The 18,373-nt window shown below is 35.3% G+C and overlaps 1 protein-coding gene across 16 annotated transcripts in view; it reads left to right on the top strand.

Annotated features, from left to right (window-relative positions):
* CCDC171 (coiled-coil domain containing 171) overlaps positions 1-18,373 on the top strand; it is a 338,655-nt gene that overhangs the window by 155,506 nt on the left and 164,776 nt on the right. For 15 of the 16 annotated variants that reach the window (XM_044939834.2, XM_044939830.2, XM_044939835.2 and 12 more), the window contains 3 exons: positions 10,766-10,992; positions 11,480-11,662; positions 14,913-15,098. In XM_044939834.2, coding sequence (XP_044795769.2) covers positions 10,766-10,992; positions 11,480-11,662; positions 14,913-15,098 — 596 coding nt within the window. The remainder of the gene's footprint in view (positions 1-10,765; positions 10,993-11,479; positions 11,663-14,912; positions 15,099-18,373) is intronic. The other variant, XM_044939831.2, reaches the window with a different exon arrangement.

The raw sequence follows: 18,373 nt of genomic DNA, 5'->3' as shown, positions 1-18,373 counted from the left end.
TGCTTAAGTGCTATTATACAGTGGAGGCAACATGGTGTAGGGTTAAGTATGTATTCTTCCTGATTTTGAGTACGGACTCATGCTCACCATGTGACATGGACAAGTTGTTTAAACTCTCTGTTCCCCAGTTTCTTTACTTGTAAAGTGGGAATAGGATTACTTTTCTCAGAATTGTTTAGAGGACTAAATGAGTTAATTTGTAAAGCACTTACTTGTCTTTGTTTTCTATTTTACTAACTTTTCTTAGTTCAAATATTGGTCTTTATTTAGATTTATTGCATTAATTAAATAATAATGAAATTTCATAAAAATGTAAATTTCAATTGAAAATACATTAGTTTATCTTAAAATTTCAAGGCCATTTACACATCCCTTACAGTTCCAATTGTTAAAACATGGTTTTGTTGTAAATTAGTATACATATAAGGAGTAAGAAAAAATTTCTCTCTCTCTATCCACTCACTCTTCCTTCCTCCGTTCCATCTCTTGGAGTTTCCACCCACTCATCCACCCACTAACAGACTGATAAGTGATATAAATGATATCATAGGCTGCATGCTTTTTAATGTCTTCATTTAAAAATTATTTTGAAATAGCCTCAGACTTACAGAATAGTTGCAGGTACACAATAGAGAATTATATTTTCTGAATGGTTTGCAAGCAAGTTGCTCACATGCTATTCCATTATTTGTTTCTGGTAATAGTCTTATAGAGAGTGATTGTGATGTCTGGGTAGTATATATCAATTGGACGTTCCATCATCTGTTTAACCAATTTACAGTAGGATGTTTTCATCCTAGGCCAGGTATCAAGAATATCACTTCAGCTTTGATTTGTAATCGATTCTCTGTCCCTTGAATCATCTAATACTGTGAGTTGTATCTCGATTCTTTCAGCCATGGGACACTGAAATGGCAGAATCTTGGGAAAGTCTACTTAGGACATGTGAAAGTTCGGAAATGAAAGAGAATATTTCTTATAACTCTTTTTCTTTGTTCCCTCTTTATTTTTCTTTTTGAAGAACATGCTAAAAATTTAAATCATATTACTTGTCAGGTCTATGTATTGATGGCATCACTGTCACTTTTTTATTTACAGTGTTGTGTTAGTTATGGCATCTGGTCCCATCACTTCATGGGAAATAGATGGGGAAACAGTGTCAGACTTTATTTTTTGGGGCTCCAAAATCACGGCAGATGGTGACTGAAGCCCTGAAATTAAAAGACGCTTACTCCTTGGAAGGAAAGTTATCACCAACCTAGATAGCATATCGAAAAGCAGAGATATTCCTTTGCCAACGAAGGTCCGTCTAGTGAAGGCTATTGTTTTTCCAGTGGTCATGTATGGACATGAGAGTTGGACTGTGAAGAAAGCTGAGCACCAAAGAATTGATGCTTTTGAACTGTAGTGTTGGAGAAGACTCTTGAGAGTCCCTTGGACTGCAAGGAGATCCATCCAGTCCATCCTAAAGGAGATCAGTCCTGGGTGTTCATTGGAAGGACTGATGTTGAAGCTGGAACTCCAATACTTTGGCCACCTCATGTGAAGATTTGGCTCATTGGAAAAGACCCTGATGCTGGGAGGGATTGGGGGCAGGAGGAGAAGGGGACGACAGAGGATGAGATGGCTGGATGGCATCACCGACTCAATGGACATGAGTTTGAGTAGACTCCGGGAGTTGGTGATGGACAGGGAAGCCTGGCGTGCTGCAATTCATGGGGTCGCAAAGGGTCGGGCATGACTGAGCAACTGCACTGAACTGATTGTGTTAGTTTCTGGTACATAGCAAAGTGATTCTCATATATATACACACACACATATATATACTCTTTTTCATATTCTTTAGTGTTTATTATACAATATTGAGTACAGTTCTCTGTGCTATAAAGTAGATCTTTGTTGTTTCTCTCTTTTATATATATAGTAGTTTATATCTGGGTTTCCCTGGTAGCTCAGTTGGTACAAAAAACCACCTGTAATGCTGGAGACCTGGGTTCTATCCCTGGATTGGGAAGATCCCCTGGAGAAGGGAACAGCTACCCACTCCAGTATTCTAGCCTGGAGAATCCATGGACAGATAGTCCATGGGGTTGCAAAGAATGGGACATGACAGATGTCTGCTTATTCAAAACTCCTGGTTTATCCCTCCCCCTTCCCCTTTACTAACCATAAGTTTGTTTTCTATGTCAGTGAGTCTGTTTCCATTTTGCAAATAATTTCATTTGTATCATATTTTAGATTCCACATATAAGCGATATCATATATTTGACTTTCTGACTTAATTAGTATGGCAGTCTCTAGCTCCATTCATGTTGTGGCAAATGGCATCATTTCATTCATTTTCACTTTTTTTGTTTTTAGCTCTAGGGAAGCTAGTACCTGTATGGCAATACCAAGTAGTAACTTCTAATATATTAAATAGTAGCTATTGCTTCTCCTGTTATCTTTGTTCAAAGCTTAAATATATCAGTACGGTACTGTTTTAGAAAGTTAGGTGCTTATCTTTTTTAGAGTGAGTTCTGAATTAAACTATTAACTCTTTATAGGAGAGAAAATTAAACATGTTGGATATATAATAGAATATTGATTAGGAACATGAATTCTAAATTTGAATCTGGGTTCCACTGCTTACTACATGTGTGTCATTGGGGAAATCACTTCATCCTTTTTCATTCTCACTATCTGTATCTGTAAAATTTGGCCAAGGAAAGTTCCTAGCTCATAGTTATTCAGAGTAAATGCATCTTTCTAAGTCCCTTGTATATGTCATTTTCCAATAAATGTCATTTTATCTCTTTTTTTGTATCCTGATGTCTCAGTGGAACCTGTATATTACTGTATACCTTTTCGTGAAGCTGCAAGTTCAACAATGGTGACTTGAATTCACTACTCAGAAAGTGAAGTGGTTGCTAAAGGTAGTTGGCCTTGCTGCCTTCTTAAACTTTGACAATGTATTTATAGGCAGTGGGCAAAGACCCTGGTTTCCATGTTGTGTCTGTAAATACTGGACAGGTGGCAACCTTCTTGCCTTCATTAAAGTGTTTGCCCACTTGAGATAAATTGCCTCTTCCAGGTATCCAAATGGTGTGCCTGCAAGAGATCATTTACCTCAAACAGGGGAGAATGTTACTTCCACTGAAGGGCTAGGATATCAATCATGATAGGAATGGACTGAAGAACCCTATAGATAGCTCAACTTTTTTATGTAACTTGTTCAGACTGAATTTCTCAACATATAAACAAATGTGCTGATTTGCTCTGAAATATCTCTGAATAAATAAAGGTGTAACTGATTATGAATAGAATGTTCATGCATTTTGTTATATACTTCAATTATAAGTGAATCTTAATTATCTAGAAGATAGATGACTCAGATATACATGCCCCTGCTACCACTACTCACAACTTTCTTTTGTTGTGTACTCTACGTTAACTTTGTAGAGGTCATAGCAGCTCTTCCACTCGAAACTCAGAAATCTAGGCTGTCTTTGGCACAACATTGAGGTTTCGTATTAGGAAGTTCAAAGCGGCAAGTAAAGATACTTGTATTAGCAAGTAGTTATTGGTTTATATTTTAGAACTTAAAGACTTTATTGAATCCTAACAAAGAGTACAAAGAGACGTGTCGAAGGGTCGAAGAGCCACACTTGAAGTGAGGCTGTGGACCAGCAGCCTCAGCATTAACAGTGATATGCTAGAACTGCAATCTCATGCCAGGATGTGCGCTCTAAAAAGACGGTCTATATACGCAGTAAAGTGTGAGAAGTAATTTACAGAATTTTGTTATACACCTAATGTCATTCATATCTCAAACAAGTACAGTCTGACCAGGGATCGTTTTTAACTCTTGAGCTACTCGTGTCTCCTTTGAAGGAGGCCGCATGTAACTTCCCGACATGTATTTTGTGGCTTTAAAAATGATTATGTTTGCCTTTTCCCATATTTTTCAAACATTTTGAGAATTTCCAAGCATACAGAAAATTTGAAAGGATTTTATGATGAACAGCTATTTTGTTTTTTTAAATTAAAATTTATTTGCCTGTCATTTTTAAGAACACTTTTGAATGAATAATTTAATTTATCTTTGGAAGTGTTCGTGACCATGTCAAATTCCAGTGTCACACTTCCATAGAGTATATTTATTAGTTAAAATAATTTACAAGGTCAAAACTATTTTAAGAAACATATATGAAGCTTTAACATATTTTACAGCTTACAGATAGTTTGTGGAAACTTTTAGGAGCCATAGAAAATTTGATTGAATATCCAGATACTATCTAACAAAGCAGCACAATTGTTCTTTTAATATTTTTTTTATAAAAGAACAAAAGAAAAAATTTCCTCTCAGATCTACTCTAAAATAATACATGTGTATTAAAAGCCCCACCTTGTTCCAGAAAAACGTTATGGCAACATACAGGTATTTATAAAATATCACTTTAAGTGAAGATAGCTTCTATAATCCCTCTCTGAGAGTATGATTAATATTTGTGTGTACTTCTTTCAAATTCTGTGTATATTTCAATATGACCAGATCATCCTATGCGCCATTTTTGTTGTTCTTTTTTCATCACTTACTTTCAGTGACTAATAATTGTATAATCTCATTGTCTGTTGTAAGGATTTAAATGAGTTATTGCGTGCTGGCGGTGCTTGGTTTGTCACGTGTCTTTGTATCAACAGCAGTATTAGTCTTCATTTCTTACTTTAGGAATCAGCTCTTTAGCTTGGTATACAAAACCCTTCTCTCTCTGATTCTCATTTTTTTGTATGGTTTCACCTCTCTGCACTCTCATTAATGAACCTACAGTTGAGTTAAACTGAGCTGCTTGCTGTTCCCCAGATATAGGATGCTCTGTTATGTCTCCAAACATGCAGAGAAAACTATTTTTTTTTTTTTTGCTACTAGATCCTAAGAGGAATTTATTACATGGATTATCATATTGGAAATATTGAATAACATCACAGTTTATATCTTTAAAAGCTGCTTCATGAAGATACAGAATTTTTTTTCTTGCTAGTGTTACTTATCTTCAGTGAAAACTGAGAGCATATTATAATAGTTTTTAGAGTGAAGTAGTCCAGGGATGTAGCTTCCTTACTGTTTAAGCTGATGGAAAAGTAGAGGCTCAAGGATGCAGATTTATGATTGAGTAGTATATTTATTAGATAAGGTGTGTCAGTCGCTCAGTTGTGTCTTACTCTTCGCGACCCCAGGGACTATAGGCCACCATCCTCCTCTGTTCACATAATTCCAGAATACTGCAGTGGGTAGCCACTCCAATCGGGGGATCTTCCTGACACAGGGACTGCACCCAGGTCTCCTGAATTGCATGCATATTCTTTAATCTGGCATTCACAGAACCTTTCTCAAAATGGTCCATGGATAGAATTCAGAGGGGGAGTGTTGATGGACGTGAATGAAAAATAATTACATCTTGGTTTACTAACCATTAATGAACTTCAACATTTCCTTCAGTTATGCATGGTGATGACGGACCATGATAATATTAACAGCATGGTGACTTAGTTGCTAATTAAAATCACAGCTACTTTAAAATTATAATATAGTTGTTACAACTGTCTCTAGATATTGTTTACGCTCATCTTTTGGTGCTCAGTAATAGACTTTCACACACATGGTTTGCTATCAGTCTTCGTGTGTAGCTGGATACTGGTGCCGTGCAGCTGACCACATACCAGGACGCAGTACGCCTAGTGGTTGTTCCTCCATCCAGTGGAGCTTCTGTGTTCTTCATTCTGTGTTGCTTTCCAGGATTCCCTAAATAGAAAATTCTGTTACTTCTCTGAAAGAGCAACCTGTAAGCACCTGGAAACAGTTCAGAACTCTTTCAAAAGTGTTAAGTTCCTTCTGTCTTCATAGCGTCTAATGCAAATCATAGATTCACAATCTTTTTAACTTTGTGATTAAATTTATTGAATAGATTGACCTAGCCAAAGATGAACTCACTGAATTTTGAACAAAAACTTTCCACAATAGATTCTTAAAAAATTTTCATTGAAGTATAGTTGATTTACAGTGTTATATTAGTTTCAGATTTATAGCAAATAGATTCAGTTATACATATATATATTATTTATCAGATTTTTTTCCTTATAGATTATTACAGAATACTGAGTATAGTTCCTTGTGTTATACAGTTAGTCACCGTTGGTTATCTATTTTATATATATGTTAAGAATTTGAAAGCCTTGGTGTATTCTAATATTTTTTGAAAAATGCCTACCTCTGCCTTGTAAAGTGAACTATAGGAACTTTAATTACATTTGTAGCAGTATATACTGTGGGTTAGGATTTTCATCACTTCTAAATATTAAAAATTGATGCGAGCCTGACATGTTTAATGCCTTCATAAAGATCAGCTCATAGGTCAAGGTTCTTAGTATGGCTAAGCAACAACTTTCACATGCTATTTAAAAATATTAATTTTAGTTAGTCTATATTTTAAATATCTTCTATCTAATACATTCAGTTCAGTTCAGTCACTCAGTCGTGTCTGACTCTCTGTGACCCCATGTACTGCAGCACGCCAAGCTTCCCTGTCGATCACTAACTCCCAGAGTCTACTCAAACTCATGTCCATCACATCGGTGATGCCATCCAGCCATCTCATCCTCTGTCGTTCCCTTCTCCTCCCACCTTCAGTCATTCCCAGCATCCGGGTCTTTTCCAGTGAGTCAGTTCTTTGCATAACGTGGCCAAAATATCGGAGTTTCAGCTTCAGCATCAGTCCTTCCAATGAATGTTCAGGACTGATTTCCTTTAGAATTGACAGGTTGGATCTCATGAACCTTAAAATCATTTGATAACTGCATTTTAATAAAATTTGCTTTCATTGTAATTCTATATACTTTGACTTAACATGTTTAAAAGTATTATTATAAGAAGGGGATCCATAGGTTTTATCAGGCTACCAAAGGTGTATATGGGACCAAAATGACCAATAACCCCCTGCTTTTGATAATCATTCCCCTCAGTAGCATTTGTCTAAGTCAAGGTATGTTTTTGAGTACTCCTGTTATTGGTCATTTATATCTATAGTATTATTTATAAATAGCACTGATAGAAACAAGAGCTACTGATTTTTAATCAGTGTTATAGATCCCATCTCCACATTGCTTAGCACAGTATCCTCATACATATGAGTTGGTCTATCACTAACTGTTTAATGAATGAATGAGGAAGGCAGTTATACAGTGCTTTTTTTTTTTTTTAAGCTTTATTTATTTTGGTCGCACCCTGTGGCATGTGGGCTCTTAGTTCTTCACCCAGGGATCATGCCTGTACCCCATGCAGTGGAAGTGTGGAGTCTTAACCACTGGGCCACGGGGGAAGCCCCAGTATACAGTGCTTTTTAAAATATTTGTGTTATTTCTGTAAAAGTGTTTGTGCCTGATATAAAAACTTGACACAGTATATAAACTTGCACAGAAGAAATAAAAATCACCCGAAAGGCTATCCCTATCATTCTTAACACTTGAATGATTTCTACAAATCTTCCAGACATGTGTGTAAACATATATACACACCAACACCTGCAGCTGTATATGAGGAAATCATATAATCATGTCTCATTATAATTTTTTTCCACTCACTGGATAATAAATTTCTTTCTATGTCAGTAAGATAAGTGTACTTCATTAATTATATCTGATCACATACTACTCCAGTATTCTTGCCTGAAGAATTCCATGAATGGAGGAGTCTGGTGGGCTACAGTCCATGGGGGTCACAAAGAGTTGAACATGACTCAGCAACTAACACTTCTACTTTTCGCTTATTCTATTGTTTATATGTATATAGTTTACTCTGAGAATTCCCTATTGATGGAGATTGACATTTTTTCATATTTTTTTTACTATTTTAAGTAATGTTGTAATAAACTATGCTGTGATTAGCATATTTGTACATAAAAGCATTTTGTACTTGTGCAATTATTTCCTTGGCTAAGTCCTAAGAAATGAGCTTGCATGTTTTACATTTGGAAATTATAGTCTGTCTTCCTTTCATAAAAGTTTCTTTGCATTACACTTCCATGAACAGCACTTAGAATTCTGATTTTCACATTATATCTTTCGCACACAAAGTTTTGACAGTCTTTTTCATCTTTATCAATTTGAAAGAGGAAAGAAAGCTCTATGTTATTCCTTATTTATAATTTGATTATTAGGTTGCATATCTTTTCATTTGTTCTATACCCATTCATATTCTTTTACAAATTAACTCATTATGTTCATATATGGGAGTGTGTGTTTGTTTCAAATATAATTATAAGAACTCCTTGTATATCACACATATTAGCATTAAGACTAGTGGTCAAAACAATTCTCTATGGATTTTTGAGGATATTGACCATAGTCGTACAATATTGCCCCTTCTGTTGGAAAAGGTAATCGCAGAACATAGAGTCCTCTTCTTTCTTGAAAGACTTATGCTCTTAGGGGAAAGTGATGAACAAATGTATTTAGCATAAACAAGAATTTGTTAAATGTAACAAGTCAAACATTTTAAACAGTCCAGACAGGTTTAGACCTGAGGAATTTCAGTGACTTTATTTTCCCTCTTATTTCTGTATCATTACACAAATAATTCTACAACTATGTCACTGGAGGATTTTTTTGTTTCTTCATTTGTTTAATATTGAATTAATTGTGCTCTATACTGTATGATGTGAAGTAAATTGTAAAAACACTTCTTATTCATCAAAGCATAAATTATTTATAAAATAATCTGCTTTCTGTAATTCATCAAAAGTAGCAGTCAGAAACTTGGAGTGTATGCCTCTTTCCCACTTCTTAAAAATTCAAAAGAATGCCTTGTGAAATTATTTTGCCACTTCATTTCACCTCTCAGAGTGGTTAGTGTCTACACAACACATTGCTGTGATATAGGGGAAAAAACCCTACCATTCATTAAAATTTAATTATAGTTGATTTTTTTTTCTAAAGGGTAAAAGGTTTATTACCTTTGTATTCCTAAAAATTTCTTATAACAATGAGCCTTTATCTCCTTTATTTAGAATAACTTTTGACATACTATAAAAGCTAATGTTAATCAACTTCTCTTGGGATCATTGAATGCATTCTCGTATTCAACATTGTTGCAGCTACTATAGAAGCAAAAAGAAATATAACTTAATCCAACAAACCTGTTAAAAATACCTAAATATGCTAGACTGGCACTGTGAAGACAAAAAAAGTCTACTAGATGAAAATAATGAAGGAGTTGCAAGCTTGCTGGAGAAACAGGGAGTACATATATAGACACTGGAATTGATGTGTTATATTGAATGTTATAATAAATACATTTTACTGTTTATTCAATTATTTAACCTGGTAAATACATCCTGTAGTTTTGTAACTCTTTACAGTGTTCTGCATTATGTGTTTATTCTACATAAACCTACTAAGTGTTTTTATTCATGATTTATTTAAGGAATCTGTTATGAAAAGAACTGAGATTGTAATTATACTTTGTGTGCCTTCTGTCCATGGGCTTCTCAGAGAACATACTTATGACAGAGGACGTATTTTAAACTTACTCTTCCTTATGTTCTTAGGAGCCAAAGCATCAACAGCTGAAAGAAATCAGTGCTACATGTAGGATGTTTTATCCATGTAGATGTTTTATAAGACTTGTGTACTTTTATCCAGTTAACAATGTCTAGTTTACATGTAACTTCTAAGCAGTGTGGTTCTCTGGTTCTAACTGAGGCATACATTTAAAAGTTAATCTTTCCTTTCATAAACTGAGGAATAAAGAAAGAAAACAGGCTCAAATTTTTGAACATAGATATGGCTTCTGTGAGATGACAGTTTCTGACATAGAAAACCACCGATGGGCCAGCTTCTCAGTCAGCGTTACTCTCCAGTGCCCAGCCATGTGTGTTCTTAGAATTATGAAACACTTTTCTCTTGGAGAAAACTGGCCAAATGCTCTTTTTGCTCTTCTGATGTGTAGACAAGATTTAAATGAACTCCAACAGCAGAGGAGCTTGAAATGTAGAGTGGTATACTGCTTCATTTAAACAGTCTCTTCATGTTTGTCATTTTACATGGATAGTATCGTAAGACAAGTAATGACAGATGAAGACCTGCCTAGCAGAGGGAAAACTAAATTACACGACTTTTATTAAGGCATAAGTAAACCTATTAACCATTATCTGGAATACCAATTAGTAGAAAGAACACTGACAATTTTATTTATCAGCGTTAAACACAATTGTTAATTACAGACCTGATGAATCTAGCAGCTAGCAGGCCATGTTGGATATGCTGGGACCTTAAGTCCATTATATGAGAGGAATGATTGCCAAAATCCTCTGGGAAAATGAGTAATTGTAGTTGTAAAATTTTAATTGCCTTGGAATAAGGCAAATTATATTTTCTTTTCTGATAATACAAATAGTGTGACATTAAGGTAATAAGCTTCAGCAGCTATAAATAGAAAATGAGTTTGTTAGGTTTTAAAACAAAAGATTGATGATGACTTTTTTGTGTCATAGTGCTTAGTATGAAGGAATACTGTAAATACCTGCAGATTTTCTTTAGATACATTATTTAGTAGGTGAGCTGTTTCCTACTCAGTGAAAATTAATGTCAGAGCTTCTTGAATGGATTGCTATTGGTTAATAGGAATTATATAATTGAGAAAACATTTTCATTATGTTGTGATTGGCAGTATTGTGAAATGAACATGCGACAAGTCCCATTTTTCTGTGCCTTTTTCCTTTTTCTTTTGAAGATCCAAATTCCAGAATTTGTGGGCATTTACTTATAGGGGCAGCCAAGAATTCTTTCGCGAAACTCATGGATAAAATTAGTCTGGCAATGGATAGTATACCCTTGCACAACAACAGGGGCATCACATATGTAGAAAAAGACTCCCTGGTCCAGAGGCTGGCCCGTGGACTTCATAAAGTAAACACATCGGCCCTGAAATATGGTCTGCAAGGCCATGTGCCCATTTTGGTATGTATGCAATTTCATTAAATAGGGATTTTAGAACTTGTAAATTTAATTCAAAATCAAGTTTATTTGTAGCCTAAATTAGTTGCACACAAGTATATGCAAATTCTTTAAGATTTCATGTAATCATTTAATATGATAAATGAAAGCACCTCCAAATAAGTGTCAATACCAAAATACAAAAGTTCAGGCATGAGTTCTGAATTTACTGTTCTCTGTAAGTATGCTACAACAGAATTGTGTAAGAATTAATTGATTATTACATTTTCTAGCCATCTAGATTATTTCTTTCCTTCAGTTGTTCATTTCATGTAAGGCACGTTATTGATCACATAAAAAATAAAGCTTTCACTTAAACAAGTTTTAGTAGGAGCTGATATTGTTATCTGTGTATCCCAGGTTACATTTAATTTGGTAAAATGGTCATTGCTGTGGACTTCTTAGAAAATCTGTAGTGCCTTCTTGTAAAATTGCTCTTGTTTGACAACAGAAAAGCGCAACATCATTACAGAAGCAAATCTTTGGATTTACACAAAGGCTGCATGCAGCAGAAGTGGAGCGTCGCTCACTGCGCTTGGAGGTCACAGAACTGAAACGGAATCTGAATGAAATGAAGAAGGAGCTTGACAAAACCCAGGGTCTCCAAATGCAATTAAATGAATTTAAGCAGTCTGTAAGTATATCTGATTTTAAAAACCGTTGCTTTGGTAAGTGCTTCTCCGATATTAAATATATATTGTATACATATAATATGTGTATAAAATGTCAGAGAGCAAATGCATATTTGTTTTTATTAATTTTTTATATTTTTCAGATAAATTAGTCCCCTCAATAGAATTTCTTTAGAAAAGTTCCCTTCTAAAATGCCCTAACAATACACTTCAAACTTGCTAAGAGACTAGAACTTAAATGTTCTCATCACAAAATGAAGTAATAATCATGTGACTTGACAGAGTAGCTAATGCTGCAGTGGTAATTGTTCTGCAGTTTAGAAGTGTTTAAAATCAATATGTCATACATCCTAAACTTAAGCAATGTTATATGTTAATTAAATAAAAAGCACAGAATCATTAAAATCATCTCAGTAAAGAAAACTGAGAAAAAAAAAAGTTACATCAGATGCTTAAAGGAGTACTGATTGTCTGACAGCAGAGCTCATAGCCCTGTTAAAACATGACTGTGACTGAAACATAGGAAATGATATGGTTAACTGCTGGAGCAAATAAACTTTAGTTGAGTAACTTGTTTGCAGAAAATGCAAAGCATGTGCACCAAGAAATGTTTAGTGTGAATTACTTTCACTGAAGTGTAGAAATAAAAATAGGATTAATTGAAGTAATAATTGAAGGAATGAGATATGAAACTTTTTATATTTGGCATACAATTATGTAGTTTAACATTGTGATGATTTCTAACATTTTATGATCATATTGACTATCATGCACCAGGTACTGACCCTAACTGATTCATTTAGTCCTCTCATGTCAATAGTAGTTCAAAAGTACTTTTATCCTCCTTTTTTTTTAAACAGGTAAAGGATGTAGGATACAGAACAGCTAAGTAACTTGCTCTAAGTCACACAGTATGTGGAAATTATGGGATTTGAAGCTCATAATTCTGACTCTAAAACTCAAACTTTTAACCACTTCACTATAGTGGTTAATGTTCATATCTAGCTATATTAATAAAGGATTATTATACTAAACAGTATAAATTGCAAAATGTTGTTTTCCTCTTAAAAAATTGGGGACTGTGCCTCGAACCATCATCTTTCATTTAATTTAGTCAGTGTGTAGGAGGCAAACGGAATAGTTTCTTCAACTTAGTCTGAAGTTGTAACATAAAGGGATACATCTTACCTGCTGAAAGTGTTTCAGTACTTGTATTGTTTTGGAATACCATGTTCATCTACTAACACTTGTTCTCTGAAAGCTAACTCGCATTATCTTTTTCCTTTTGAGATATTCTTAGCTCCACACACGGAGAAGGCAATGGCACCCCACTCTAGTACTCCTGCCTGGAAAATCCCATGGACAGAGGAGCCTGGTGGGCTGCAGTCCATGGGGTCACTAAGAGTCGGACATGAGTGGGTGACTTCCTTTCACTTTTCACTTTCATGCATTGGAGAAGGAAATGGCGGCCCACTCCAGTGTTCTTGCCTGGAGAATCCCAGGGACGGGGGAGCCTGGTGGGCTGCTGTCTCTGGGGTCGCACAGAGTCGGACACGACTGAAGCAACGCAGCAGCAGCAGCAGCTCCATACAACTGCTTTCACACACTATCTCTTTCTTATTCTGCATTGCTATACTTGTTTGACCCTATTTGTTCACAGAAGAGTGAACAGAATTGAGCCAATCTCTGGGAGGGATATGTGGACAAGAGAGGGGCTAAAGTTAGCTAAGTTTTTAGGTAAAGGAGGCATTTTGGAGGAGTGGGAAGAAGTCCTGCAAAATGATGAAGACTGTCATTTATAGAGGCCAAGTGGATTGTAAAGAGCAGAATGTTCTGATGGCAAGGAGCAATAATTTAAAGCAGTGTGACAAGTAAATGGTAGAAGTACAAAAGTATTTTTTCACAAGACCCAGAGAAGTGCTGTGGCCTTAGGGAATAGAGGGATGTTAAAAAGTTGACACTTCAAATTCTTTTCAACTGAACAATGAAAGTTATCAGCCTTAAATAGACGTATATATACTTAGTGTGATTAAGAGACCTGCATGGTTTCTTTCAGGTTACCCATCATTTGTGAAACATTTCTGTTCTTTGTACTTCAAGATCAAGATGTCTCTTGGCATTTGTTGTAACTAGTTTTCATTTGTTTACATGTTGTGCACAGGAGATAATACAAGTATGTCCTGCCCTCGATTCCATACCCCTTAAGGGATGACCTCTGTCTAGACCTGTCAGTGATTCCAGAGCAGTCATAATATTGTAAACGCTGTATTGTATATTGCAGTGCAGATTTTTATTGGCCGGTGTTTATAATGAATTCATATTCTTTTATTCAACAGATACCTACTGAATCCCAGACTCTCCTTTGTGTGGTGGGTGGGCAAGCTGAAGGAGGTCTATGCCCCTTGGAGCTCAGGTCCTTAAATGTGTGGTTGGTGGAAGGGTGCGGACAGGCAATAAAAAAGTGAATAACTATATGAGATGAATTTAGAGAATGATAACGATGTTGAAGAAAATACAAGAAGATGGTGTGATAGTGTGAGTAGTGGTGGGAGTCAGAGAGGTATGGTGTGGTAAGGGCTCTTCCCAAGAGAGGGTAGTTTAACCAGGGAAACCTGAATGGTAGCATAAACTGAACACAGACTTTTAGGTAATCTTTTAAAAGCATAGGAACTTGTTAAAAGCTTTAATTTTCACAATCAGTATCTTTATAAAAAGTGCTCGTGTATCCAGATTTAAACCGCACGTTATGGATTTACTTAGAACTTGCAACGCTTGTTGTCGTTCAGTTGCTAAGTCATATCTGACTCTGTGTGACCCCATGGACTGCAGCACCCCAGGCTTCCCTGTCCTTCACTATCTCCCAGAGTTTGGTGATGCCATCCAACCATCTCATCCCCTGTCGCCCGCCTCTCCTCCTGCCCTCAGTCTTTCCCAGCATCAGGGTCTTTTCCAGTGAGCTGGCTGTTCGCATTAGGTGGCCAAAGTATTGGGGCTTCAGCTTCAGCATCAGTCCTTACTGAGATTTTATTGGACTAAAAATGATAACTTTGGCAGTATAGCTGTTGTACTTTCAAAACCTGAGTGATGATTCTTATCTTGGTTTAGGAAATTAAGAAAAATGAATTATACTTTTGTCATGTGTCAGACATTTATAGATGTTTGTTTTCTTCTTATGTTAGGAAACAGAATACTGAATATTAAATAAACAATACTGCAGTTAGCTTATGTTTAAGTGTTTTTTCTTTTTTTCAGAAATTGATCACCCATGAGAAGTTTGAAAGTGCATGTGAAGAACTGAATAATGCGTTACTTCGGGAACAGCAGGCTCAAATGCTACTGAATGAGCAGGCACAGCAACTACAGGAGTTGAATTATAGACTTGAATTACATTCCAGTGAGGAAGCTGACAAAAACCAAACTCTTGGAGAAGCTGTGAAGGTAGGAAAACACCCCTTGCAGGAGTCCCTTCCTTCCTGCAGGTGTGAGTCTTTGAGGGAATCATGTATATCTCTTGAATAGGGAAGTGATCCCAAGATACAAAATTTTATTCTATGTGAGCTTATAAGGATGAAACGAGACATGGCTCTGGGACTTTAATTCCAAACTTGTATACACATGTATTGAAAATGTAGAAGTAGACTTCGTTAGTTGGGAACCAAGTAGAGATTTTTCCAGTAATAATTTTATTCTTTAATTTATCGTCCTTATTACCTCTTTTCTTTAGTTCTTTTTCTTGTTTTATGCCCTCCAAACATTGAAAATCCATGTGTCTTTTGGATTTGAAAGATTTTGAGTCTCTCTGAATCTTATATTAAGGGTGTGTTTGAGGAGATTTAAAAGAATTGTTCTCCTTGTCATTTGTTGGTGGGAAAGGTGTTTAGAAGGGAAAAACTAAGTTATAATAAAATAATTGTCACTTGGAAAACTTCATTAATGGATTTAGAGCTGTTATATCTCTTGGAAATGTTGCCTATAAATTGTAATAGAATTTTAGTTTATGATTATATTATTTGTGAAATTTTCACTAGTGAGATTATACACACTGGAATAGAACAACTAATTCCAGGAAAACCAACATAATGTAACACAGCCTACACAGTAGGTATTATGTATCATCCCTAAAAACAGTAAGCAACTCAGAGTGGGTGTATAATTAATTATAACAATAATATATTTTTATTCTAATAGTTAACTACTAATATGAATGCTAATAATAAAATAGGCAAAATTTGTTGAGAACTCACAATCCTTGATGGGATTATTCTCATTTTGTAGATACGAAAACTGAGATACAAGGAGACACATAATTTGCACAATCATTAGTAAGTTATAGACCTAGGGATTCAGATTTTACATCCATCTTCCTTACATTGAGTGTATTACTGATAGGCAGCATACTTACGCCAGGCTCTGTACTGTGGTCTCTATATTGTGGTCTCCAGATTGTTTTGTTTCGTTCTTAAACTACCTCCTGTGAAACTAGCACTGTTATTGTTACCATCTTTTTGATGAAATTGAAAGAGTTCAATGGACTTGCTCAGGGTCTCCTGGCCTATAAATATCGAAACTGGTAGTTAAAAAAAAAAAAATTATTAAAAATCATTAACCTAATTTTTTAAGATCTAGGTTTATTTCAGCTCCCTATTCTTTATTATTTTTTTCTTTTTTTGCCATTATCAGTAATTCTAAGATAAGCAACCTGCAGCTAAATCTTCTTACACATATTGTGATTATTTCCTTAGCATTAATTCCTAGGTAAAGAATTACTAGGTCTACAATGACATATTGGAGAAGGAAATGGCAACCCACTCCAGGATTCTTGCTTGAAGAATTCCATGGACATAGGAGCCTGGTGGGCTACAGATCATGGGATCACAAAGAATTGGACATGACTGAGTGACTAACACACACACACACACACACACACACACACACAAAATGACATATATTTTAAATTGTAAATATTATCAATTGGCCTACAGAAAATTTTAACATTCTCTCCTAAAATGCATGAAAATTTCACTTTTTACTCAAGCTGGCTGTTACTGATACTGTTAAAGCATTTTTTTTGTGTCAATTTGATCAATGTATCATTGTTACTAGAATTATATTTCTTTGATTACTCGTCAAGTTGAATGTTTTTATAAGTATATTGGCCACTGAACAACATTTTTATGCTCCATATCCCATTAATAGATAAAGTAATTAGCCGTGCTTTGAAAAACCATTTAACTCATATTGGAATCTTTTCTTTTTGAAATAGCTTATAATTGTATAATTATAAGCTATAATTATAATTTATATATTATAAATTATATCAGGTATAAATATATATAAATTATATAAGCTATAGTATCTTCCAGCAGATAAAAAGCTGTTGATATTAATTTCTTTAAAATACCAGTAGCTTAAATATTATTGTCAGGAGTGGAGAACTGTTTAATTACTGTCTCTTAATTAGAACTAGCAGGTGGTATGTGAAAATGTTCTCTTGTGGGACGCAGCATGGTTCATTGGAAAAAGCACTGGCCTTAGAACAAGTATTTTCAATTTTAAATCCCAGTACTGTCACTTTTGCAAATAATTTAGGTTTTCTGAGCCTTAGTTTCCTCTTCTGCAAAATTATGGATAGTGATACTAAAGTTACGGGATTTTTATGAGAATTAAGATACTGTTTAAAAAGTAAGTTTATGCTTGATAAATATTCATTTGTGCTTTCCAGTAACACTTAAATAGGTTTTTTTGTGTTTCCTGTATATAAAACTTCTTTAAAAAAATAAACAAAGGGAACTATAAGCAAGGTGAAAAGACAGCCTTCAGAATGGGAGAAAATAATAGCAAACGAAGCAACTGACAAAGAATTAATCTCAAAAATATACAAGCAGCTCCTGCAGCTCAATTCCAGAAAAATAAATGACCCAATCAATAAATGGGCCAAAGAACTAAACAGACATTTCTCCAAAGAAGACATATAGATGGCTGACAAACACATGAAAAGATGCTCAACATCACTCATTATCAGAGAAATGCAAATCAAAACCACAATGAGGTACCATTTCACGCCAGTCAGAATGGCTGCTATCCAAAAGTCTACAAGCAATAAATGCTGGAGAGGGTGTGGAGAAAAGGGAACCCTCTTACACTGTTGGTGGGAATGCAAATTAGTACAGCCACTATGGAGAACAGTGTGGAGATTCCTTAAAAAACTGGAAATAGAACTGCCATATGACCAGGCAGTCCCATTGCTGGGCATACACACTGAGGAAACCAGAATTGAAAGAGACACGTGTACCCCAATGTTCATCGCAGCACTGTTTATAATAGCCAGGACATGGAAGCAACCTAGATGTCCATCAGCAGATGAATGGATAAGAAAGCTGTGGTACATATACACAATGGAGTATTACTCAGCCATTAAAAAGAATACATTTGAATCAGTTCTAATGAGGTGGATGAAACTGGAGCCTATTATACAGAGTGAAGTAAGCCAGAAAGAAAAACACCAATACAGTATACTAACGCATATATATGGAATTTAGAAAGATAGTAATGATAACCCTGTATGCAAGACAGCAAAAGAGACACAGGTATATAGAACAGTCTTTTGGACTCTGTGGGAGAGGGAGAGGGTGGGATGATTTTGGAGAATGGCATTGAAGCATGTATATTACTATATGTGAAATGAATTGCCAGTCCAGGTTCAATGCATGATA

This window comes from Bubalus bubalis, chromosome 3 (assembly GCF_019923935.1).
Source record: "Bubalus bubalis isolate 160015118507 breed Murrah chromosome 3, NDDB_SH_1, whole genome shotgun sequence".
Lineage (NCBI taxonomy): Eukaryota > Metazoa > Chordata > Mammalia > Artiodactyla > Bovidae > Bubalus > Bubalus bubalis.
This window is presented reverse-complemented; position numbering and strand designations above follow the sequence as displayed.